The sequence below is a fragment of the Knufia obscura genome (genome assembly GCF_036327395.1).
Source record: "Knufia obscura strain CCFEE 5817 isolate CBS 148926 chromosome Unknown scaffold_14, whole genome shotgun sequence".
Taxonomy (NCBI): domain Eukaryota; kingdom Fungi; phylum Ascomycota; class Eurotiomycetes; order Chaetothyriales; family Trichomeriaceae; genus Knufia; species Knufia obscura.
Window position 1 is genome coordinate 311092 of NW_027042700.1, and position 24407 is coordinate 335498.

Here is a 24407-nt window from a genome sequence, read left to right on the forward strand (position 1 = left end):
GTGCTCCACGAGCTAGTAGATACCTCATACACCCATGAGACACCTTTTCACTCAACAACCTTCCCATCATAATTCTCCTTAATCAACTTCTCAAGCTCAGTAGGTTTCGCCCCAGTAACGCCATCAACAATCATTCCATCAACAAAGCAACTAAAGTTTGGGACTTGTCTCGCGCCTAGCTCCTGCGCAATGTCCTCCGCGACGTCGACATTGTACTGATAGAACCTTGCATCGGGGTACTTCTTCATAAGCTCGTCGACTTTCGGAGCTATGGCTTTGCAGTTCGGGCAAGTGGTTGTGACGCCCTCGAGGACCACGAGGCCATCTGGCATCATGGCTTTGGAGTAGTCGTTGCGGTTTTTGAGTTCTTCCATCTTTGCTGTGATTTGGTGTGCGTGGTGATAGATATTGTTCCCTAATGAGAAGCGGCGAGAGGTTCAAGATGGCCACATGTGGTAGCCAACGAAAGTGTGACTGGGATGGAGAATGAGAAATGGGTCAACGCAAATGACGTCATCATGCATGGGCTAGTACGAAATGGAAGGTCGATAGCTACAAGCCCTTCGACAAGCCTACACCGGAAGGTCAGGTGCAGGCTGTGCGAAGGGCCGAAGACTGGCGTGCTCCCGGAATACGATCAACGATGGCTATAGGGACAGCCGCGCGTGGTAGAAAGCAGCTCGCTGGAAACATGGGCGCTACCCTCCTCACCCTGGCGGTGCTGTTTATATCAATTAGTTGGTCCAGCTACTTCATACACTCAAGGCCCAACTTCTCTAGTACTTGCTACCCGAATACGCTCATCCTCTATTTGTTCATGCGCACTTCCAATGTTTCCACCTTGTGCATGATTGGGGCCCGAGGTCCTGACTGGAATGAAGCCTGACAAATTGGGACTGGCGTCTATTTACTGACAGCGCATACTGGTCGAGTTCAAGAGACTTGTCAATGACTCCTCAGACATGGACAACATCCACTCGAAACCGCTCCTTACAACCTCTGACTCGCTCCGAATGCCATCCATACGGCAACTCTCCTCGAGGTCGGTTGAACAGACAATATTCATTGGACTTCCTGGTGGAACTTCCTGCTCAGCACTTGTCATGGTCAGCCACCGGGGATAGCTGAAGTCAGGGAGAACTGAAGCTTACCTTTGTGCTCCTGTCTTCGGCCCAAGTGCCATACGCCGAGTTCCAGCATGGAACTTTGCCTTTTGCGAGTCGCGAACCCGTTCGTCCACGGCCTCTTGTACGCGAGCAGCTTTGGCGTGTTCAAGTCGTTTTGCATACAGCGACAACAAGCCAGGCATCATTATCACATCCAATTCGCAGTATCTGATAAGATCCTCCGACAACGGCCGTTCAAAAAGTACCTCAGTCGTTCCACCACGGGTAGGATCGACAAGGTTCCGACCAGGATTCTTGTAGAAATCCCAGTCTTCTCCTCCCATGTAAGGAAGATGGATCATTTCCTCAATGATACATTTCGTGATGCCTTTGACGAAGTCTCCAGCATGAGGACGACTGTAGAACTCCAGAAGCTGAATCTCGACCACGCATTTCAGGTCGACTCGGTAATGGTGGAATAGTGTGTGAGAAGCCTGCCTAACATCGAAAAAGACCTTCGGAATCTCCTGAGATTCAAGGACAGATTGAAAAGTGATGCCCTGCGGAGTCGCAACCGTGAAGATATCACGCCCAAGAACATGTATATCAATCAAATACACGACAGGACTTGGTGGGAGAAGCATCTGCATGATCGCAATTGACGCGTGTCGGGATGGATCAATGCTTTCGAGAGCCAGGAACAGGAGTTGCTTTTCTGAAGATCCGTGGTCCAATCTGGTGAGCAGGGAGTTCAGATGATCAGGAGTGTCAACGATTTGGGCTGGCATGATGTAGTTTTGGTAACAGTGTAGTACTGAAGGTGTCGAGACTATGAGCTTGTGAATATCAAAGACCGTCCGACGTTCCCTTCCAACGTGCCATCAAGCCGGAGTCTTATATGTTCCAAGGACAAGGAAGCTTGCCGGAGAGTCCGCCTTGCATATCATGCGAGTACCGTGGATCTTGGCATGGGGATGTTGAGTGTAGTAGTCCGGTAGTCGCCTGTAATGAGCAGAGTTAAGCTCGATTGGCTTGGTTTGTGCCAAGAGATTGAGAGGCCTGTCTGCAGAAACTTTGACGAATCAGGAGAGCGTTCATGATCTGTAAAGCCTGGCCCTGCTGCATAGCATGAAAGGTATAATTGCAGAACGGTTCCTGATACAATCCTTTGCTCTTTCTCCTCGTTATCACCTTGCCGCTCATTCAAGTGTTGGTCACCATATCTAGTTCTTTCTTGCGGGCATCTTCAAGCCACGTTCACCTTGGTTTCCGGCAGGTAAGACTTCCACAGACACTCTTTTGCTGAAGTCGAATCCCTCTCTCGTCTAGTCAGCAGCTCCTTGCACCTTCTCACCCTAAACATCAAGAAAGGACCTCCTCGCTCAGGTGTATCGAGCCTCAGAAACTAGACAAGCGCCTCTTCCCTGCCGGAGAAGATTTCTCCCAGAATAAAGGAGAACACCAGACTGCCCGTCAAAATGCCACTTAGCCTCAGCTTCCGGAACTTCCAGAACTCGACACCACTCTTTTCGAAAACACAGCTTTCCCGGAGCACCATTCAGTAGCACCAGCAAGTCCTCTTCAAGGTGAATCGCCGTTAAATCCTGAGATAGGATGCCCGTATTGTGACAATGTCTTTCCAAGTCGTCATGCTCTGAGGTAGGTGTCTGTCCTTACTGCTTGGTTCAAAGGCTAATGAGCAGTAACCACATGCGCAGACATACCTACCCGCACGAATGTCGACTATTTGGATGTAATGCTCAAAGGTTCCAGTATCTCAAGGATCTGAGACGTCATCAAGACACAGTTCACGGACTTGGAGCAAAAGCCTGGTGGTGTCCATCGCATGGCTGCAAGATGTCAGCAGGAAAAGGCTTTGACAGAAGAGACAATTTCAAGCGGCACATGATGAAGCGACACCCCCAGATTCCAGACACACAATGGTACTTGTAGCTGACAATTAAACATCAATATTCCTTTGATATGCCGTACATAGTTCGTGTTCCGTTCAGCCTGCGATAGGCGTTGTTCGTTGCGTTGTAGAATGAGATATTGCTAAGAGTTAGTCGAGAGGGACTCACACTCGAGCAGCACAGTAGGTGCACAACCTAAAGCTGCCTCAGTACAATCTCAAAATAACCCTGACAGTGTCCGAAACCAGATCTAGACGCGACACTGGTAGGCTCACCTCCCTCAACAAGTGGCATCGCGAAACTGGACGCCTCGGGACAGATGACGAACCAGTGGTAGATCAACGGCGATGTGTCTCTTTGTGCGACCTCCAATCAATGACCTCCCCTCTCAGCTCGGAAGTATGCCGATTGTTGTGAGCAAATCTCGCCCTCCTCGTCGCTATCCTGCCCAGCTTGGCGCTAGTACGGATTCAAGTCTTGGCAGATATTGAAGTTACCTCCGTACCGAGGTTCTGCGAGTACGAAACTTGAACGAAAGGACTTCCGTCGACTTAATTACGTCGTTGCGCAGGTGCCGCTTAACACATGCTCATCACCGCATTTACTCCTCTTCTACTCCTCTCCTCTTCGATTTCTGCCGGAATATTCACTACACTCGCAAATTGAAGCAAGCCACATTCTAGCAGATCTCCAGCTATCATGTCTGACCCAAAGAACATCGCACCTGCGCCGACGGAAGGAGATATCGACTCCAACCACGCCTACGATGTCACTTCCAACATCAAGGCAGTTGCGCCAGCTCCCACTGAATCAGACACTTCCGGCACCTCCTCTTCTTCCGGCCCTGTGAATATCCTCCCATCGCGAGATGCCACATCTGCGACTTCAGCAGCTCAACAGACCGACAACATCGCTCATGCCCTTGCCGGCGCAGGTGGAGGTCTTTTGGCCATGACCTTGACTTACCCGCTCATTACTCTTTCCACCCGAGCACAGGTCGAGTCAAAACGGGCAGATACATCCACCCTTGATGCTATTCGTCACATCGTCAACCGCGAGGGTATCTCCGGGCTGTATGCTGGTTTAGACAGTGCGCTGTTTGGCATCAGCGTCACAAACTTCGTCTATTACTACTGGTACGAATGGACACGGTCGTTCTTCGAGAAGGCGGCTGTTCAGTCCGGCCGAGCAAGCAAGAAGCTTACAACCGTGGAAAGCATGATCGCAGGCGCCATTGCCGGCTCAGCTACCGTGATGCTCACAAACCCTATCTGGGTTGTCAACACCAGAATGACCACAAGGAAGGAAGACACAGACGTTGAGGGTGAGAAGAAAAAGAAGAAGCCAAGCACAATTGGCACTTTAATGGCCCTCGTCAGAGATGAGGGCTTCATGAGCCTCTTCGCTGGTGTCTTGCCAGCTTTGGTGTTGGTCATCAATCCCATCTTGCAATACACTTTCTTCGAGCAATTTAAAAATATCCTCGAGAGAAGAAAGAAGGTTGGCCCCAAGGATGCATTTTATCTTGGGGCTCTAGGCAAGTTGCTTGCCACGACTATCACATACCCATATATCACCGTCAAGTCAAGAGCACATGTTGCTACCAAGGAGCAACCCGCAGTCCCGATGTCGCAGAGCCTGCAGAAGATTGTGAGGGAGGAAGGTTATGCTGGTCTTTACAAGGGTCTTGTGCCAAAGGTCAGCCAGTCTGTGCTTACTGCCGCCTTCCTGTTCGCTTTCAAGGACGTACTTTATGATGCGACCATCAATGCTCGCCGTCGATTTCAGGCACGAAAGTTGTAAGCTCAAAGGACAATTAAAGCTTAACCATTAAAGACACAATCTGCCGATGACGATCTCGAGACGACAGAACCACCACTTGAGTATACGGCCATCCAGGATGGGACCGCAGATGGTGGACGACGGCGCATAGGCGTCTAGTGACGTTTGTGGAAGACGGAAGGTTCCGAGTTGTGGTGTGCAATTTTCACGGAGATATATGAATCTCCTCAGGTTTGGGCGAGGTAAGAGGGGATATGACTTTCAAAAGCAATTCATCGCAAATGTATATTATTGATCAACACAGAAGTGACTCTCGTTATATGGCCGATTCGTCTTCTCCTGCCCGCATTGCCGTTTTTGGCGTCTCTGGCACTTGACGTTTTACTCCACATACGTGCAGATACATAGGGTAGTATCAGATATAGTAGTTTGCCTCGCTTGCATGCTTGAACTGACAGTGATCCGCTCTAGACAACAGACCGGTTGCAACATTCGTAGTTACTGGAAGACATATTACTTAGCCGAGCGAGAACAGCGCTCTTCCACAAAACACCTCTCCAGTGAAATCGATATAGATAGACAGATACACACCACCCTCAACACAATTAACCAAGTTTCCGCTCGCAGACCGCCTAAACGTAACTCAACCCAACTCAACCCAACTCCCCTCTTGCAATCCACCCAACCATGCCCGACAAAGACGCCGCAACCCCCCGCATCTACCTCATCCGCCACGGCGCAACATCCTGATCCGACACCGGCCACTTCACCGGCACCACAGATCTCCCCTCCTGCCCTACGGCGAGGACAGCGTCCGTCAGACCGCATCCCATGTCTTCGGACCAGGGATGTTGATCGACCCTAGTAATCTAGCGTGGGTGTATGTCAGTCCGCGGAAGCGTGCGCGGCGGACGTTGGAGTTGTTATTTGAGAGTGCGGGGCAGACAGTCGAAGGTGTAGACGTGGATGTGCGTGTCACGGGGGATATAGCGGAGTGGGGGTATGGTCAGTACGAGGGCTTACTTATGCGTGAGATTCGGGAGTTACGGAGATCCCGGGGGTTAGATGGGGAGAGGGAGTGGGATATCTGGCGGGATGGGACGGAGGGGGAGGGATCTGAGACGCCGGGGGAGGTTAGTGAGCGTGTTGATCGGGTTATTGGGGAGATTACGGAGATGCAGGGGGGGTATTTGAGGGATCTGAGGGAGGGGAAGCTGGAGGAGGGGAGGAAGAGGGATGTGCTTGTTGTTGCGCATGGGCATGTTTTGAGGGCGTTTGTGAAGAGGTGGCTTGGGTGTGATATGGGGGTGAAGCTGGAGTTGCAGATTGAGCCGTGTGGGGTGGCAGGATTGAGTTATGCAGGTGCGAATGTGGGACAGAGGGCTGTGCTTTTGGGGATGAGTTTTCCGGGGGCGAGGGCGGGTTCGTAGTGTGACTGTTGAGGTAGATGGGGGTGATGGGTGGGCAGTTGGAGATGTATATGTCATTTTTTGCCTTTCTTGCTACCACCTTTGTCTTTGTCTTTCTCGTCCTTGACGAAGCCGCCATTGACTAGGGCCTCACGCGCAACGGCGTTGATGCATCTGAAGCGATCGGGACCTAGTTTGACACCGCCGTACCACCGTGTAACCACAACTACCACGTTCCAAACATCCATGAGCTGCATTAGGTGGAGGAGTCGGCTGCCAGCAGCTGTTTCTCCGTCATCATCGCAGTCCTGCACCACTATTTCGGGCGCATTATCAGATCGTTGCGTCTTGATCCTCCACGCTGTAATATTATGTGTTGCGCTGGCAACTTTCTTGTTCGTTGAGAGCAAATGTGATATCGAGGACGTGGCTTCATTGAGGTTCTGTACTGCTAAGCAGCGCGCCACGAAGGTTGATTTATTGACCACTGACGACTCCGAAAGAACCCAGTTTGGGGGTGGGATATTGCTGGCTGTCGTGGTGGAGGCTGCGGTCAGCGGTGACTCGGACGACGTGACGGAGAGTGGTGGTTCAGCTGACCTGATCGCGCGAGATTCTTCGGTATCTTGAGACGCGCCATGGTGCTCCTGGGCTTCGTGATGAGCTGTGAGCAGTGGTGTAGCCTCTTCCACCAAGTCGAAGAGACACACCTGGCCAGGTGTATACAGTCGACCTAGCACGTCTCGTAATATGCTTGTTGCTGACTCTCCTTCGCCTTTCTTTGCCGAGGCTGCGACATGATGGGTTCCGGCGATTATTGGTGGTTCATCTGGATAGTTAGGAGGGAAGGTCAAGGAGAATGAGTAGGCGATATTTGGAAGAGTTAGCACAGCTGATACTGCGCCTGTTACTGTCGGCTCCGAGAGTGTAATGACATTCGAGTCGTAGATTGAGGACACTGCCTCTAGTTCATCGTTCAGGGCATCATTGTTTGACATGTAGTCTACTGCCGACTTAGGACTTTCCGAGCATGCTGTATGCAGAACTGGAGGCGGAAGGTGCAGGCGGATTCTGCCTGCCAATGAAAGTCGGAAGCTAAGACCTCAACTGCCACTTAGCCGCAAATCAGCAAAAATTTTGACGGTCGAAGCACTGTATCAGTACTGTTCTTAACTAGTAAACGTCTTTAAGAAAAGACCGCTCAATAGTGTGGTTCTTTTGTAAAGACGTATTACATAAAGAGGCGGGTACAAGGCATAAGCGTATAGATCTGCGAAACGTCTTTCGGAGAGGTAGGTGTCTGAAAAATTATTCCCTAGCTAAAATTGCAAAAATTCTCTATTCCAGCGGCCGCTTTACCACTGCGCTAGCTAAGCGAATCGGAAACTTTATGATATTATTTTTAAGTTTTACGATATTTAAACCTCTATCAACCAGGTACGCTTATTTTATAGGAAATAATTACGGATGTATCCCTAGGACGTACTACTTAGAGTAAGGTATTAGAAAGGGGTACCGTCCTAAATTCTTAAAAGTACTCGAAAATCTTACGTTCCCTTAATAAAGACTTAAGATAACGGTGCGTATTTACGAAACGTATAGGGTACTACCTAAAGGTATAGATACCGTCTTTTAACCGTACCCTAATTTACGGTTTTATAGCTAAGTATCTTAGATATAACCCTAACGACCTATACTAGTTATTAATAACCTTAGAATAAACCTAATATATTTCATTTTATCTATTACGCTAACTTTTGTTATAGATATATAAGCTTATATTATAGCTATAAAGCGGGAATTATAAAATACTTAATAATACGATATATTAACTAAATAACTATATAAGGAGAGTAAGGAATAGTATATTATATATAAGAAGTATATATAAGCTAATTCTAATATTACATAATATTAGTAATATCTTCCTTCTTTATAAAAAAGAACGCTTTTATATTTTATATTAAAAAATATAGAGGTTTACCTTTAGAGAAAGGTTATAGAATCTAGCTAGATATAGCTTAGATTTACTTATATTACCTTATAGTCTTTTATTTTAATATATCGGCTTAATATTCGTAATATTTAAATACTTAATAATAATAAATAAAAACTTATAAAGTAATTAATAGTACTTTAAGATATCTTTAGTAGTAGTTTTATAGTATTAATTATAATAACTATTAGCTCTTATATACTAACTTACTTACTAACCTTATTAGCTATCTATTATACCCTTTAACGTAACTATTAGCTTAAGGTATAGTAATATACTTAACTTAGTATTTTATTAATATACTCTTCGTAACGTATTTTATACTATATCTATAAATAAAACGTATCGCTATATCTCCTATTTAAGCCACTATTAGCTTAGGGATAATAGGTTAACTATTATTATTCTAGATTTAGCTCGGCTTTACGTAAGAGATATCTACTTTCTTCTTATTAAAGTTATACTTATCTAGCGGTCTAGCCTTATTAAGGAACTTTTTATAAAAATCTAATACTAGTTTATTATACCCGAGTAAGACTCCTATTTACTTTATCTATATTAGCCTTATCTTACCTACGCGTAGGATCTTATAGTATAGAAGCTTCTTTCTCTTTTCTTTAATATTCTTAATAGCCGAGTTTAATACCTCTTTTAGTTTAAATTTCTTCTACTCTATACTGTTATAGACGACGAGTTCGATCGGAGGTTCGCGGGCTTCGGCCTACCTAGGTATCGGGTTCGATAGCGTATATCTAAGGAGAGAAGTATAAAACACGTTGTAAATACTTATAGCTTTAGGTAGCTCGACTTCGTGGCGCGGGTATTAATCTGTCGGAGAATCTTGAACGGCCCAATCTGCTTCTAATCAAGCTTCTTCGCAGGTCGGTCAGTACGAATGTTTAGATGTCACGGCTACAAGGCGGGAATCGTAGAATACTCGATAATGCGATATATTGACTAAATAACAGTACGAAGAGAGAGTAAGGAATAGTACATCATATGCGGGAAGCATATATAGGCCAATTCCAATGTCACGTGACATCGGTGAGAGCTCATAAGCTTTGGTAATAAATACCAGATGTAGTGCCTGTCCTCACACCACATCTGCTATCACAATCCCTACTCAGAAACCACGCAACTTCATCCACTCACTAATCGTGTCGTAAAACTTATTAGCACCATAGTGCATATTCATGCCGTGCCCGTACCCGGGAACGATCACGCTTTCAATATCGGATGAGCCGTTGAAATTAGTCCAGGACGGGGTGCCCTCTCCAAGGACACCAGTGCAGTTTCCCCCACAATTGCCGAGGTCCTTCTCACCGTTCACGTACAGCACCGGCGCGACGAGACCTGGCGCTGCGAACTTCAACAAGCCGGCTGCGAAGAACTCGGCCGTCGAGAACGGCGCTTTTATTGCTTCCGTGTGGTCGAGAACAGCAGGATCGAAATGAGGATATGAGAAGAAGCCGAGCTGAAGCGACCACTTATTAGGCCATGTGACATAGCCAGCTGGATACTGAGCTGCAGGCCATCTGCTAGGGTTCTGATCTGAGGCACGGTTGAAGCCTAGGGCTGCCGAATTGCCCTTTTGGTATTGCGTGTCACCGGTATAGCCCGTCAGAACAATCCCGTCGAACAGAGTTGGTGCTGTTGCGGCCAATGCGTTTGAGAGGATGGATCCGAAACTGTGGCCGACGTGGACGATCTTGGATGGCTTTGGGATCTTCTCAGAAAGCTTGCCCTCGCGAGCGGTCTGGATGATTCGTGCCATGATTGCAAGTTCAACAGTTGGCTGGACCTCTTTGTCTGGGTCGGCGGGGCCTGAACCATCTATGCCGAGCCGGTTGTATGACAGTGTTGCGTAGCCGGCTGCTGTGGCAGCGCTGATATAGCTGTACTGGGCATCGCTTGGGTTGGATGGAAGATAGAAATCCCAGTAGGATGCGTTAAAGCCAATGCCGTGCGTCAACAATTGAAGCGTCGAAGAGACTGGTTGGTCGACTGGAAAACAGTATTGCATTGCCATGTTGTACGTGGCAGAGACATTGACCAGCTTAGGATGAATTAGCCAGTCGGGCGGTGATCTGTTGTTAAGTGTGGCTAGCACATCGATTGCTTCGTACTGATCCTTGACGGTGAATGGCACCGCGAGAGTAGGGACGTTCGCTACGCTGATGGGGATGTTGTAAGTCTCGCACTCGTAATGCTTGCCCGTATTCGGAGATGGAGACGGTCTGGCAAGCGCCATGTCGACCATGGCCAGCAGTAAAGAGGTGGTGGGCTTCATGTTGCGCCTGATGCGTGCTACGTGGGTGATCTGTGTATTGTAAAAGTTGGAGTCGGGAGCGGTTTTGCAGCGACATGAAGGCCTTTATATCTCACCGAGCTTGTTCTGAGCACGAACTGTCAGTCCTCCGGCTAGCTTTCCTCGCTATTGCTCACCTTCCGGACCTAAACCATGGAGCAAGAGCAATCGGGCGGAGCCATGGTGTATTTGAGATACCCCTGCTGTCAACATTGACGACAGACATTAACCATGATCAACGCTATGGTCGACGCTAGGCGCAATTGACTGACACCCGCACAAGGGCCGTGTTAGACACCAAAGTAGCCAAGGAACGTACGGACAAGTCATTGGAATACCTCAGCTCCATTCCCGCTTTGTCGCCGTCCCACCAAGATCACTAACCCTACAAAACTGTGTGGGCAAGCAGTGTGCATCTCGTGGTAGTAGTGGCCGCTAGGCGAGCAGCAGAGCGGTACTTGAATGTTGAAGTGGCGCGTTGAGTACAGCCAGGCTCAAGAGCTGTCCACAAGTCGGCTGAGAGACAGAGCGGGTATGTTGACCTTTCGCAAAGACTTGATCTCGCAGCGGGATAGCGTACTGAACTTTTCCGGGATCGTACGCTATGCTACCGAGCACGAGGTCACCACACCGTACTCGTGTACGTGTTCGGCGAAGGAAGAGATATCCGAAAGAAGCGATGAGGCTGAGTGGCATCAAATAGGAATAGATCCATGCGGAAGCCCGTTGATAGCGAGCATCTGATTCGCTTGTTGTTGCCCAGAAGATATTTGTCATCTGCGAGGCTGGCCTGATATTCGAGTTGGGACTAGCGTCACAAGCAGTCAGACAGAGTGGAATTCGACGACGGGCCTGTGAGATATGTCAGCACATCTCTCCGGTGCTTCCACAGCCTCACTAGATAATACTGGATCGCGCAAACAGCATTTGCCGAGCCTAGGACGGCGACTTCTATGTGTTCTGCAACCACCGTTGGTCATGAGTCTTCCGGATCAGGCTACCACGACCGAAGCACGAGCACGACGCGCAGTGAATCTCGCGACCATGACAACACGAACACGATTACGGCCTGACCTCATGCTCTGACCTCGTACTGAGCAGTTGGTCTGCGCGGGTGTTTTCTCGTGTGCGCTAGGACGAGGGGATTGGACATTCTGCATTAAAAGATGAATCGTCTGTGCCATCAAAGAAGATAGCTTAGACAATGGAGGCTGCTCAGGCAAGTACAAGGCTTCCGAAGAGCCGCCCAACAGACGACACAGACTGGGTCACATCATTCAATATAGCTCAACCCAACATTGATCGGCTTCAGCGCAAGCTCGAAGACTGTGGATGGCCTCAAGGACTTGTGTACAGGATGCGGTCTGTTTCTAGGTATTGTTGTATCCTCTGTCCCGAGCGATTTGGGGTTTGCGAGCTGTGGAACTCTAAGATGTCTCACTATCCTATGGAAATCCAGATTTGGCGAGGCTTATTCATCGAGTGCGCTCTGCGTATGGTTGGCTTCCCGATAATGGATTGCAAAGTCCCGAAGCCGGTGGTACCACATGGTGCACGTAAACGTGAAAGATGGGCTCCAATCAGAGACTGGCTGTTGACATGAGCACTCAAGAGGCGTGAAATGAAGATCTTGTGAGACGTCCAGCGAAGATGGAAGATACATGGTCTGGTGACAGGCCAGATTGGCTACCGAGCAGGTGAGTGGTCAGCAAGATGATGAAGACCGATGGGTACCTGGGGCAGCTCGGTGAGGGTACGCCCCTGCTGAAGAGTACCGAGGAAGCAATTTCGGCAAACTTGCCTCATATTTTGCGAAAGTCTCGACAGCTGGCCCCCAGCCCTCCTACCTCACCATATGCTTACATTAGTGAGCACGTTCGAACTCCTAAAGCGAGTCTCAATATCCAGATCGAAGCGGGAAAATCCTCCAGCACCTTTTAGTTGTCCTGGTCGGGAGTGCTTACTATTGCTTGATGGGTGGATGTGCTTGCGATTGTTGACACTAGGTGAAGGTAACAGTCATTCCAGGGGCGCGTCGATCACGATTCATCCTCGACAATCCGACCGGACTTGATACACAGGTGGTGTGCATATCGACAAACACGTTTCGAAGGACGTCCAACGAGCTGCTCCGCATCATGGCATGAGAAGCATAAGCTGGCAGCGCTCACACAGTCACAGTAACGCTCGAGACTCGCTTAGGCAACGATTCCTGATGCGACACCCTGCGTGCACCAATTCGGTACACAGACGTTGATGTGCTGTTAGACAACCTACCCTAGACCGCACACGATCTGATTAGCCAGGTTTCCACAGCCTGCACATTGCCTGCAAATGTTAAGCTTGAACCCAAGCTAATAGTACTCATTACGTCGACCCGAGGCCGTATAGCTGAGCATGAGCGCGTCGCAAATCCCAAGCTTTCCTCGATGCGAGCAAGACGGCGATCTACGATCTTCTGGTCAAGAACCAGAACATCGTCTAATGGAACATCGTTGAAGAAGCAGTAATCGCGGTACAGCACCGAGGGCCGTCCTCGGAGCAAATCGTCGTCCGGGCTCGTGTCAGCGGCAGCTAGTCGTACATGAGTATCGGACCCACAGATTCCAGCGGAGTCACACATATGGCGCTTGAAATGCGCACTGGTGACTTTACCCAGCATCAACCGGTTCGTCTTTGATACCACTCGTCGAACAGGGCCAGGCATGTGGATGTTCATGAGTTTACAAGTGCATTGCGGGCATTGCTCTATGTGCAAGCTGCTTTATGACGAGGTTGTTGCAGAGCCACTACAATCCAGATCTGTAGATTTGGCCAGCATTCGCCAATTTTCGAGACCATCATGAGTGGACATTGCTTGTCAACCTACCTTGACGTGCAACCTGCGCCGATCGAATAGCATTCTTGAGAACAACACGTGCAAGTGGACTAGGACTCGGTACAAGGCATATACCGCACCCTCATAAACAAGGCAAGCATCCATCTACTAGAAGGACGAGAAACCTGAATAGGCATTTACAATACGCTGCTTCCGGCGATGCTGTCCATCTCATGATGATGTGCTTGCGCAATCCAGAAGCGCTCGCGCCGTTGAGGTTCACCACCAAGAGACAACCCGAACTGAGCAGGAGTCCTTCTCTGCCTCACCTCAGCGTCATACTCTTCCTGCCCAGAACCACCCGGTGAGGATGGCCACGATCTTCAGACCCAAGGATATGATGTTCGTGCCAGCTCGAGTAAGGTTGTGGATTACTCGATATACATCGGTAGCCGGATCGCAGCCGATCATAGTTCTTTCCAATCTGTGGTGGGGGCAGAGACCGTCACGTTTCTTTCGAGTTGGACATGGATTTTTGACTCCCGGCTAGGTAACCAAAGCGGGCACCCAGCGTCGATTCGTGATGCCTTTGTGCGCCACCATGACTCGCAAATTCCATTGACCTATCTGGATCAGCATGTTATCGGCAAGGGTCCCCTAGATGCATCGCCGTGATGGTCACAGCGCCTGATCGACGCATAAGCACATCCACCTAGTCAGCGGTCCATGATGCCAAGCCGGGCGATCTTGCTTCTCGCATTACGATCAAGCGGAGCGAACTTACGGCCTTATGTAGCTATGTTTGCTCGCAGAAGAGAGTGCGCAGGCTTCTCATGGACTGATGCCGAGGCAGATAATCCTTCCGGGCCCTGAGCGTTGTCACAGCATTCTCATGGAGCTCATTTGTGTCGTTGGCATTCATGGATCAAGCTGTTCTAGAAATCCTCGAAGACACCTGCGCTAAGCAACATCGATTTCGTCTTGGCGGATGCTACCTAGCTCCCAAGCGAACGGATCAAGCGTCGTTTAGGATGTGCTTGATATAGGCTTAGTGCAGTTTGTATCGTGAGAGTGGTCGTTGTTTACGAGGACAAAGTGAACACGTGGGGTACGCTTGCCTGTGATTGGCTGAAACCCGAAGTGTGAAGCATGTTGACGAATGCTTTGTTTCGTACGCCGAGCATTGCCAAGCACGCCTCCTCGACGTCTAGGGCTCTTATCGCCCACAGCCAAGGCGCATCTGAGCTGGCAAATATGGCTTGTTTCTGCCTGTCCGCCGTGATACTCTGAATTTGCTGGGTGGAAGGACATGCCAAGGCAGTCATGCCGCTGGACTTGAACCGATTAGCACTGATCAGGACTGCGAATCTCGACAAGATCGAGCATGGCTTTCAACACGTTTTCAGTGAAGGATATCTTATTCGTGCTCGGTGCGCATTACTTCGCTCATGAGTTAACTGTGGCTTCTCGGTCTTATGTCGTGTAGGGTGCTACATCATTCTGCATCTGCCCAAATGATGGTGTTCGAGATCTAGTCCATGATATCTGCTTATATCAAAGCTCTGCCAACCATCCGTGTTCCATTCTGGTACGACACCGCCAATACAGCACTTCTGACTTTGTCTAGATCCTCCGCCAAACATCTACATAGCCAGTTATCATGGGCAAATTTAATTTCTCGGAGGTCAAGGAGTCATGGCGCATGTTCTCGCCTGAAGAGAAACGGAACATTGCCATCTACATCTGCGGCATCATGTTGTACAAGTTCGGTCTTGAGGCTTTCAATGGGTCAATCACTGCTCTGGCGACGAACAGATACGATTGGGAGGCATGGAAGACGGACTCAGCTCAAAAGACCTTCGAGAGAGTCGGCTTGCTGCAAGGCCTCAATCAGGCATTTCAATGTGTGGGGTCAATCTTGATCGGCCCTCTGATCAAACGATTCCCGACGAAAGCCGTCCTTTCAGTCTCAATCTTCTGCTTCGGCATACTTACCGCCATCTTGCTTATTGTCGATGCTGCCACTGGCGGTAGCTTCAAGCCCGCGGGGTGGGACCCAGAAAGCGAGGATGATTTCGGTACGCTTCACTGTCCTTCCACGTTGATCTGCGACTGACACGTCTTAGGATACTACGGCAACTACAACAGCGATGCCATTATCCCCATTTACTGTATTTCTGGTATCGCATATGGTACACTATTTCTTCTCTGCATCTCATGTTCTTGCTGCTAACGATAATTTAGGTATGGTCGAGCTGATACGAAGAGTCATCCCTCGAGATATCGTTGGTGGCAACGTCCAGAAGTTGCGACGTATGGATGCCCTTGTTCATATCTTCTACGAAGTGGCTGGCACAGCAGGTGCGTTCTGCACAGCCTTGGCCCTGATCCCCAGATTCGGCAACAACTACTCCTTTCTCATCACGCCAATCTTCTTCACTCTGGCCTCCATAATATGGTACTTTGTCAGCAACCTCAACTACACAAGGGCGACTGCTCTTGAGAGAGCCGAAAGGAAGAAGAACTACTTCCTGATGATCGGGGAGGGCTTCATGTTCTTTTTCAAGTCAGTGTATGTCGGTGGCAAGATCCTACTCACCAATAGAAGATATATCTGGTTGCTTCCAGGTTACTCGGTTGCACTTTATGGCCATCGGTACCTTGAGAATGGTATTTCACCCCAGATTGCTCGACGATATCTTGGAAATTCAGCCTGGTCTCAAATCATGGTCGGGGGTTCGAATTTTGGTGAACTCCTCGGTGCGGGCTTCGTCTTCCTCTTCACCAACTTCATTCAGACCCCTATGCCATGGCTACGACTCGACGCCTTGTTTTTGCTCATTGTCTGGTACCTACCATACTGGTACCCGACCAGAGGGAATGTCAACGAGGCATGGAAGGTTGCTGGAACCTTTATCCCCGTTTCGTTTGGTTGGGCGGCCGGTGATGTCTCGCTTGCAGCATACATTCAAGCTTCGCTTGCCAGACTCGAGGCTCAGAACCACGAGGTTTCCGCGTTGGGCTCCGTCATGGCTTGTCTCTACAGGTTCGTAACATCCACCGAGTTTTCATCCTGTTCACTGACCGTTTTCTAGTACATACATTGTTATCTACGCCATTGGACAGCCGTTGCTGGGCAGATACGTCGACAGCGTGAACTCCTCTACGGGCAGCATCCGCCCTGCTATTAAAAACATTGCCGGCGTCCAGTTCACCATCATCTCCGTCCTTGTCTTCTGCTCCACCTTCATTCCTCAAGGTGCGATTGCCTTCAACCCTAAGATGCTCAACGAGGAACAGCTTGATGCCGACCTTGAGAAGCCAGATGTTCGGGCGGACAGTGATGAAGATCTCAAGAAGTACCAACACAACGGCACAATCGATGACCGCCGAGGAAGTGTAACGCGTGCAAGCGTAGGCGTTGAGGACACTTTCTCACCTGATCTGCCAGTCATTGCTGAGCGTGAGAAGACGACGCTTGCCAAGGTCTAGGTCATTGTAAGAGATAAGGACGTGATTAGTACAGTGGGGTATCGAAAGCCGGGTCATGTCTAGGGAGGGGACATTGTATTAGTACCTAGCTTCAGATACGAGCATTCTCGCATGCGTTAACTCTTCGGGATACTAGCACCGTATTGGTGATGGTGGCATCTGCCTGCCATCATGTTATCATAAGCACGTCCTGTGAAGTGGGAACGGCACTTGCTGTCGCCTGTCCGCCACATGCACCACTATCATGTTCGTGGCGCGCGAGGACAGCACTCTTGGAATACGGTATGCCATACGACTGCAAGCGCATAACTGCGCCACAACCTAGACAGTTCCCTTCTCGAACGCGTCAATCCTTCTTCTTCTGGTAACCTCGCATCACGCTCAAACGCACCATGGACTATCTAAGGCATGCCGCCGGACTGCTATCGAGTGCCCTTGGTCTCAACAGTCACGACGATGAAAATCAACAATCAGAAAAGGCTTCTCATGTCAGGCCGCATCCCAGTGGTCAACCATCGCCCGACGATGTGATCAAGATAGCATTGCTTCTACGACAAAAGCTCCCTGGCGACCTGATACCACTGATACTGGACTTCGCGCAATTGTGGGAAGTGAAAAACGTTGCCCATTCACTCCGCCCAGATCGCGTCGGCGAGCTTCAAGCGCCTAAACTGCAGGCCGCGCTAATAGTCCCATCATACTTACCCCGAGGCGCCGTTCGTCGCATCAGGTTCATCATAGATAGCCGCGATCAAGGGTGGAGCAGCTACCCTGAGGATCATGGCACATATCGCGGCAGCTGGACGTGGTTCGAAGCCGGTATTCGTGGTTTGGATGCGTCGAATGCCGATGATCAAGCTACGTTGCTAGAGCCAGTCGATTGTCAGCACCGCAACGCTCTTGATGTTGAGCACAGGCGCCTTTGCCTGCAGGATGCCACACGTTACAAATACGGCAGTAGGAGGATTGTCACGAACGTTCATGCTGGGAGGGACTTCAAGAAGCATGTTGTGGAATGGGACTTGTACCACGAAGACGACGATGTCAGAAGCATGGTCAAAGAACTGAAGGGTGGTCATCGAATTGAAGTCGGCGCCCATGCTAGATTTCCTGGCTGGTGCAACTATGTGGAGTCTGTAACTGTCGAGATTGAGTGCGCCATGGTAAGAAGGATGTGAAACAGGCACCAGCAGGGTACAATCAGGATCTGTGCACCAACAATATCATGATAGAAGCGCAACTCGGTCAACCCCTGATGAGGTAAGTTGCGTCGTTCTTTGTCTGAGGAAAAGCTGCTTCTAAACCACACCGAAATTAGCTGGAAGACAAGGACAGAGTGGAGCAGTCCCCAGCAACAATGAGACATGCTGTCGAGAGGTCGTTTCGGTCCTATGAACAAAGACGAAGCTATGCCTACGGAATTATCAGCTTCTGGGGCACCACCTGCACTTATACGCCTCCTCCTCACTACTTGGCTCGTCCGTCTATCCTGCCAGTCCATATCATCAGCTACACACCAGTGTGAATCATGCGCTCCAGAAACCTACTTCTAGTCCTCGCAGCATGCGTACCCGCCATTTCAGCTGCTGACCCTGAAGGATACCCCTCCGACTGGGGCCTCAAAATCTGCACTTCGCAGAATGATGGGGCGGATTGCTACTCCGAGAAGCCGGTCTTCAACAAGTGCACGGGTATCAAGGACCCTGCACGATATGGTGACAGAGGCAGCAGCTTCATGGTAAGTTTCAAGGATCACCAACCTGTACACACTAGCTAATGCAGGCGCAGATGAAAGGACCCAAAACAGGAGACCATATGTTCTGGTGCCGCGTCTTCCAGAACAAGGACTGTAAAGATCAGGATGACCAGGGCAAGATGAACACCGATGGGATCAGGTCTGTCTGGGTGCATATGACTGAGCCGGGATTCAAAGAATGGAACAGTGACTGGGTCTACCAGGCTTATCTATGCGGGAATGGTGCCGCTCAAAAAGGCCACTAGGCTCCGGAGGAAGGGTCCCTCGCGGATCTGAGGGAATGCATTATATATTGTCCCCCCTGACCATGTACAAGTACGCGCTCTTAGCGAGGTCACGGATTAGCAAGTCGCTCCATATTTTCGTATTCGCTTTACGTGTAATAGACCTGTCACCACATCTTCCATACCGGTCCACTCTCCGTCACAATGGCACTTCCTGTCTCGACGCATGTCAAATAGTTATGTAGTGTGCAGCGTTCGCGTTGAATGGAGGCAATCCCCTTCTATGATATGGGTGGTATATCCTCGGCTTTGAGATGGTGTATCTACTCCTCCACTTACCTTCCCTAGCACTAAGCAGATTGTCAGCCTCTTCCGTCGCCATGCGCAGAACGTTCTCTCGCATACTGAAGTCGATCTTCAGGGGTTTTCCAAGAGCCTGCCCAACAACTGTCTTGACATATTCCACCGCAGCATCCAAATTGACGAAGAAGAGGTCGTCGTTCCGCTCGTTGGCATACTGCTCTGACTGCTTCGCGAAGAATCTTTTCATGTCCCATATCGGGGTCCCTGAAGCGCCATCAGGGTCGTACGTATCCAGGAGCTGCTCCAAGTCCTCGTGCAAGACCCAGAGGGGGAACTTGTAACCCGCCTGCACGGTCATGTGTATGAGATCATCGGACAATGGGTACCCTGCATGTAATGCAGAGTTCTCAAGACAATGAAGACGACCCAGCCCATACAGCAGCCTTAGACAACGCCCTCTGTTGGTTGTGTAGCGGGCCTCCGCCGTCATATCGATAGGGACAAATTGTAGTTCTGTCCAGCATGGCTGATGAGCTGCGAGGGCCTCACACCCCTCGTCTAAGACTTCACCGTCTGATGCACGGCCGGCACGGCTCCAGCCGTCGGGTGTAACGATGACGAGGAACAGTTTCGTAAATCGATGTTTGCGCGGTCGACGTAGACTCTCGGTTATCTTGCGCTGCTGAGCCAGAGCGTCTGGATCATCATAGCCGGTCCATGTTACTGGATGGAAGAACAGCGTGCTACCGTACAGGAGGGGCGCTCCTATGTCGTATAGTTTCCGACAGGTGCGGAGGATCTGTACTTGCAGCTGGGCGTGGGGCATCATCATCGTAGTTCCTATTACGACTGGACCTTTTTCAGATATCTCCTTCACGCCTGGGAGCCAGATGTCGTAGAACTTGCTCTTGGTTATCTGAGTTAGTGAATGTTGAAGCAGCGGCTTCAGTATCTGCTCCGTGATCTCCACTGGCAGGTCGAGGAGTCCAGCTTTGCCTGAGTCGCGTTGGGCCGTGGAACGATCCATAGCGGATAGTTAATCACGTATTATGATATCTGTTCCCGCGTGCTTCGCTGTCGATTATTTTGTTTTGATCAAACCCACGATATCGCTCGGTACCTCGATCGATTCTGTAGGTTTCCATAGGAAGCAGTGTTCGACGGCTGCAACGCACACTGTCTTGAAACACTGAGGGGTTCCCGAACCTGGGCTGCCAACAGGTCGCTTCATGTAACCTACCTAGCTGCCTTACGTAGTATCGCAGGTCCCCAGCCCAGGATATGATGGCCACATTTATGCTTGGGCTTCATTGGATGCAGAAAGCCGAGAGCGCCGGAGCGAAGCATTCGATGTTAGGCGAAAGAACTGCGAATTAAACATGCCTAAAGTGCAAAGTAGAGCCCGAGAGCTACGACGACGCATTACTGGTCAGGCGGGGATAATATCCAGTCATCTAGGAAAGTCTGCCGAAACGCCATGAAAGGGTGCTCACAGTCCAAGTATCAAAACAGTGTTTTGTTCAACTGCGCAGTTGAATGCCGAACACGTCCTACAGAATGAAACGCCCCCACCGGCAATACCGTTCTCACTGTAATCTACCCGACCCTCAATCAATGTAGTTGATCAAGTGATGTATATCAACTTGGTCTCCTTTGTTTACAGGTATATGAGTACTCAGGAAGGACCAGAGGCTTGAGTGAAGGGGCCATCTAACGGGTTCCAAGTGATGAGTCATATCGCATTCCATCTTAGCTTACCGTGTACAAGTGTAGGCTCATTTTAGCAAGTCAGCATCACATGCAATCTTGTGGCCACATCGTCGAAATTACTGCTTTAGACTAAGCGATGTGATGATATGCTCGCGCCTAGATTGTATGCTTTGACCCAGAGCAGAGGACAGACCGCAGCTCGAGTAATACTGCATTCAAGAGGAAGTGAAGTGCCCGAAAGAATGTCCAGTGGCGTTGATCTCAGGTCGAGACAAATGTGCGACACTGCTCTTCCACCAGTACAACTCGGCCGCCATCCCACTACGACCACAAATCAGGACTGGGTGTTCGCTGCCCGGGCTTGTACTTGAACAGCGAGAAGCCGTTGCGTGGAGGCAGGCTGAGATTGTCAAGAACTCACTCCCACAGTAGAGGATATGTGGCGCCCGGTCAGTTTGGACAAATGTTATGCTCCAAGGGAGCACCTGTTTCGAGCAAGAACTAATCTCTGGGCAGACCTGGGGTGGTGTTGAACTACCACAAGCTGCGCCTGGCTCTGTCAGGGACTTTGACTGCCGTGATAAGGGTGGTCAGCGACTGGCATGGTCAGTTCAGACAAATTTGCGCAGGCGCAATGCACTAGCCGTACCAGCATCCTGCATTTTTTGGCCGCACTACAAATACTGGATCACGACCTCGTACCTTCCCAGCTCGAATGTTCTGTATCGCAGCTGCCGAAGATGGATTTTCAGATGGCCGCAGTCCACAGCCGCGGTTGGGATCCAGTATCAAAACATGGGAGTCCTCCAAGTTACCATAGCGACGCAGGATTACACGATATGGATAATATTGAACAGCAGATAGCTCAGGCACAGCAGACGATCGAGCAGCAGGAGCGCTATCTAGGACAGCTACGACGCGGTCGGGCTCTGCGACGAGAGATCGAGGAGCTTCAAGTTCAGGAACCTGAAGCGGACAACAGAGGCGCAAGGAGACGGCACGATAAAGCTTCGAAGATCTGGTACGCGATCTTCCTCGTCCTGAGTCTCATCTATTCGATCGTCAACATAGCCCTTGCGGCTACTGATTACACACCTGCCACACCGTGGCATCATCGTTTTGTCCAGAGTGGTCTTTTTGTTGGCTTATACAACCTCCTACCTACCGCCGGCTTTGGTGCACTCGCGATCCTGCACCGGAATCAGACTAAAGACGCCAAGTGGATCATTCTGATCCAAGTTTTGGTCCTGGTGGGCACCTTAGTGCTACAAATACTTCTTGCGAAGGCGAATCCCCGCAATCTATATGGAGAATAACAGGTTCATGTGGTGTTTCAGAATGAGCGAAGGAGTCTACGTGATACAACGTACACGTCAATCGCCGTCGCCGGCGCCCACGGTTGTCTGCGAGGAAGCTTGTTGTGATGAGAAGATGGACATACACCTACAGCATGGCATTGAGCTCGCTGTCAAGCTTGCCAAACTTCACTACCGTCTGTGGAAAACGCAGAGACCAACGGAATATCCCTGGTCATGGCATGAATGGTTCCGGTCAAGCGGTGAGGAGGTCTCCTGGCAGTCAGCAGATAAACCGTCCGGGATGATGGCAGAGGATACACCCTGGTCAAGGATTTCCAGCTTGCCCCTGTGTCTGTCAGCAGTCATGTATGGTGGTGTTCACCTTGCCACCTTTCGGTATCACTTCCCAACCTTGGCAGAGGAGATCTTATGGATGTCCGCAAGCATTATCATTATCGTTTCTGGTCTATACAGCATCTACCACATCTCAAGAGGAGATCCGCGCACCAAGACGCACCAGTTCTTGGCCAGACATGGAACTGCCAGGCAGTTGCTGGCTGGCGACATCGAAAGGCTTCGCTACAATAACCAGCGAAGTGGGCCTCTGCCTCAGAGATGGCGTCCGCAACATCCCAAGGTAATACTACTATGGACACTGGTGTTGATCCCACGCGTCTTTGTTTTGCTCGAATCACTTATAAGCCTACGCTTGATGCAGGGATATGTGTACAACAGCACCATGGTCGACGGCATCCTGCACAAATTCTCTTAGTGGAATCCAATTGTTGAGATTCTCGTTATCAGCACACGATCAGAATGAACACCCTACGGTACCCTCATCAGGCTCCTGGTGGACATTCAATTTGGCCGCTTACTGTCCGCTTACCTGGCAACTTAAGCGAACAGCAAGCGGCCGAATTGTATGTCCGGCAAGAGATCAGGGCGCTGATAAGTAAAGTATGAACGCGATTCGGCTGGGTTCCCATAGTAATGAGGTTCACACTTTTGTCATCAACGTCCTGCCTGATCAATGGATATACATCTCCGAGTGGCGGAAACTATCTTGCGAGGATTCACTTCTCGCACAGATCTCGCCGTGACGACATGACCAAGACCTTTTGTTATCACTTTTGCCACAACCCGAAAGCGGACACGGGTGTGCCGGATTTGGTCGGTCTAGGCTGAAAACAGCAGGTCTCGATACGAGATCTCGTGAGTTAGCGCTAGCGGCGGACTCTAGGAGGAGCCAAGATCTTGCAGGGCCGAAGCTTGGTGGAAATGCAGATTGAGGAAGTTAAACCAAGGCTTTGTGTTCGCGTTAACTGCCGGCTCCATGGAGTTCTAGTATCGTTGGTCTGGAGAGACTGCAATGCAGTACTTTGGTTGTGGTGGGTCGTTCCAGTTGGCATTCAGACTTTGAAGTCGTACTCCAGCAAATCCAGTCGTTGACACGGCCAAGCACTAATTTTAGCTTGGCCAGGTACAGAGTGCTGTCAGGCCCCGCGGGAGCCAGGATGATGGCATCATGCAGCAACAGCGTTGAGACTGTAGAGCTAGATCATGTAACGTCGAAGTCCTGCCGTCATGGACCTGATTAGCGGGTGTCCGAGGCTAATGGAAGTACCTTGTACATTATTCGCGATATCGTCCGTACGCAGTGCAATGCTAACATGTTCCACGAGAAAGACAAGTCTTTGATCCTTGTTAATGAAGTGTGATGCTTGTCCGTGGATCTGTTGTGTGCCGGTGCAATCTCCGCTACGCTGCATGTCAGCGCGCGGAAACTAGAGAGCCGTGGAATGAAATTCGTGTTCAAGCAGATATTCGCTAGTCATTACAATGCATTAGGAGGAGGAAGTCGGTTGGGAGTGCGGACGAGCTAGCATCTGACATGCATACAACTGCTGAAAGCCTGTTAGATTTACACATCTCGACTGATAGAAGCAGGTTATGCCTGCAAAATTGCCATCAGAAACTTGCCAGAATCGTTGGTCAGCTAGCCACTGATGGGCCTTTCACAATACCTGGGAAGCTAGGCCTGGGCGAGAAAGCGTCATGCCGGCCAGTGAGGCACAGCATGTGCGACTTGAAGGAGGACACCGGGTTCATCTAAATTCATGCAAAACCGATGCATGTCTTATATCGTTAACGTGGCTTTACACTCAAGGGGAAGGCAATGGTCATGCGCGAGAGCCACCAGTCCAGATGATAAGCAGATGAGTCAAGGAGAGACCGGGCAACGACTCTTGACTTTACAAATCAAAAGCAGGCTGCAAAGAACTTGAAAGAACA

The 24407-nt window shown here is 49.9% G+C and overlaps 11 protein-coding genes across 11 annotated transcripts; 6 read left to right on the forward strand and 5 right to left on the reverse strand.

Annotated features, from left to right (window-relative positions):
• Nucleotides 1-47: 47 nt before the first annotated feature.
• PMZ80_009642 (uncharacterized protein) lies at nucleotides 48-374 on the reverse strand (the record flags this gene model as incomplete). Its single annotated transcript, XM_064878035.1, has 1 exon — nucleotides 48-374. One exon carries the CDS (start codon nucleotides 372-374, stop codon nucleotides 48-50), a length of 327 nt encoding a protein of 108 aa, XP_064726143.1.
• Nucleotides 375-1147: 773 nt separating this feature from the next.
• Nucleotides 1148-1894, reverse strand: PMZ80_009643 (uncharacterized protein; the record flags this gene model as incomplete). Its single annotated transcript, XM_064878036.1, has 1 exon — nucleotides 1148-1894. One exon carries the CDS (start codon nucleotides 1892-1894, stop codon nucleotides 1148-1150), a length of 747 nt encoding a protein of 248 aa, XP_064726144.1.
• Nucleotides 1895-3718: 1824 nt separating this feature from the next.
• PMZ80_009644 (uncharacterized protein) lies at nucleotides 3719-4822 on the forward strand (the record flags this gene model as incomplete). Its single annotated transcript, XM_064878037.1, has 1 exon — nucleotides 3719-4822. One exon carries the CDS (start codon nucleotides 3719-3721, stop codon nucleotides 4820-4822), a length of 1104 nt encoding a protein of 367 aa, XP_064726145.1.
• Nucleotides 4823-5649: 827 nt separating this feature from the next.
• PMZ80_009645 (uncharacterized protein) lies at nucleotides 5650-6231 on the forward strand (the record flags this gene model as incomplete). The annotated part of the gene is made up of 1 exon (XM_064878038.1): nucleotides 5650-6231. The coding sequence occupies one exon, from the start codon at nucleotides 5650-5652 to the stop codon at nucleotides 6229-6231; it is 582 nt and encodes a 193-aa protein (XP_064726146.1).
• A 53-nt stretch (nucleotides 6232-6284) lies between these two features.
• PMZ80_009646 (uncharacterized protein) lies at nucleotides 6285-7208 on the reverse strand (the record flags this gene model as incomplete). Its single annotated transcript, XM_064878039.1, has 1 exon — nucleotides 6285-7208. One exon carries the CDS (start codon nucleotides 7206-7208, stop codon nucleotides 6285-6287), a length of 924 nt encoding a protein of 307 aa, XP_064726147.1.
• Nucleotides 7209-9329: 2121 nt separating this feature from the next.
• Nucleotides 9330-10496, reverse strand: PMZ80_009647 (uncharacterized protein; the record flags this gene model as incomplete). Its single annotated transcript, XM_064878040.1, has 1 exon — nucleotides 9330-10496. One exon carries the CDS (start codon nucleotides 10494-10496, stop codon nucleotides 9330-9332), a length of 1167 nt encoding a protein of 388 aa, XP_064726148.1.
• A 4496-nt stretch (nucleotides 10497-14992) lies between these two features.
• On the forward strand, nucleotides 14993-16824 carry PMZ80_009648 (uncharacterized protein; the record flags this gene model as incomplete). Its single annotated transcript, XM_064878041.1, has 4 exons — nucleotides 14993-15410; nucleotides 15459-15524; nucleotides 15577-16378; nucleotides 16428-16824. 4 exons carry the CDS (start codon nucleotides 14993-14995, stop codon nucleotides 16822-16824), a joined length of 1683 nt encoding a protein of 560 aa, XP_064726149.1.
• Nucleotides 16825-17216: 392 nt separating this feature from the next.
• PMZ80_009649 (uncharacterized protein) lies at nucleotides 17217-18002 on the forward strand (the record flags this gene model as incomplete). Its single annotated transcript, XM_064878042.1, has 1 exon — nucleotides 17217-18002. The coding sequence occupies one exon, from the start codon at nucleotides 17217-17219 to the stop codon at nucleotides 18000-18002; it is 786 nt and encodes a 261-aa protein (XP_064726150.1).
• A 350-nt stretch (nucleotides 18003-18352) lies between these two features.
• On the forward strand, nucleotides 18353-18825 carry PMZ80_009650 (uncharacterized protein; the record flags this gene model as incomplete). Its single annotated transcript, XM_064878043.1, has 2 exons — nucleotides 18353-18562; nucleotides 18613-18825. The coding sequence occupies 2 exons, from the start codon at nucleotides 18353-18355 to the stop codon at nucleotides 18823-18825; spliced, it is 423 nt and encodes a 140-aa protein (XP_064726151.1).
• Nucleotides 18826-19033: 208 nt separating this feature from the next.
• On the reverse strand, nucleotides 19034-20134 carry PMZ80_009651 (uncharacterized protein; the record flags this gene model as incomplete). Its single annotated transcript, XM_064878044.1, has 1 exon — nucleotides 19034-20134. One exon carries the CDS (start codon nucleotides 20132-20134, stop codon nucleotides 19034-19036), a length of 1101 nt encoding a protein of 366 aa, XP_064726152.1.
• Nucleotides 20135-21557: 1423 nt separating this feature from the next.
• Nucleotides 21558-22133, forward strand: PMZ80_009652 (uncharacterized protein; the record flags this gene model as incomplete). The annotated part of the gene is made up of 1 exon (XM_064878045.1): nucleotides 21558-22133. One exon carries the CDS (start codon nucleotides 21558-21560, stop codon nucleotides 22131-22133), a length of 576 nt encoding a protein of 191 aa, XP_064726153.1.
• Between the last annotated feature and the right edge of the window lie 2274 nt (nucleotides 22134-24407).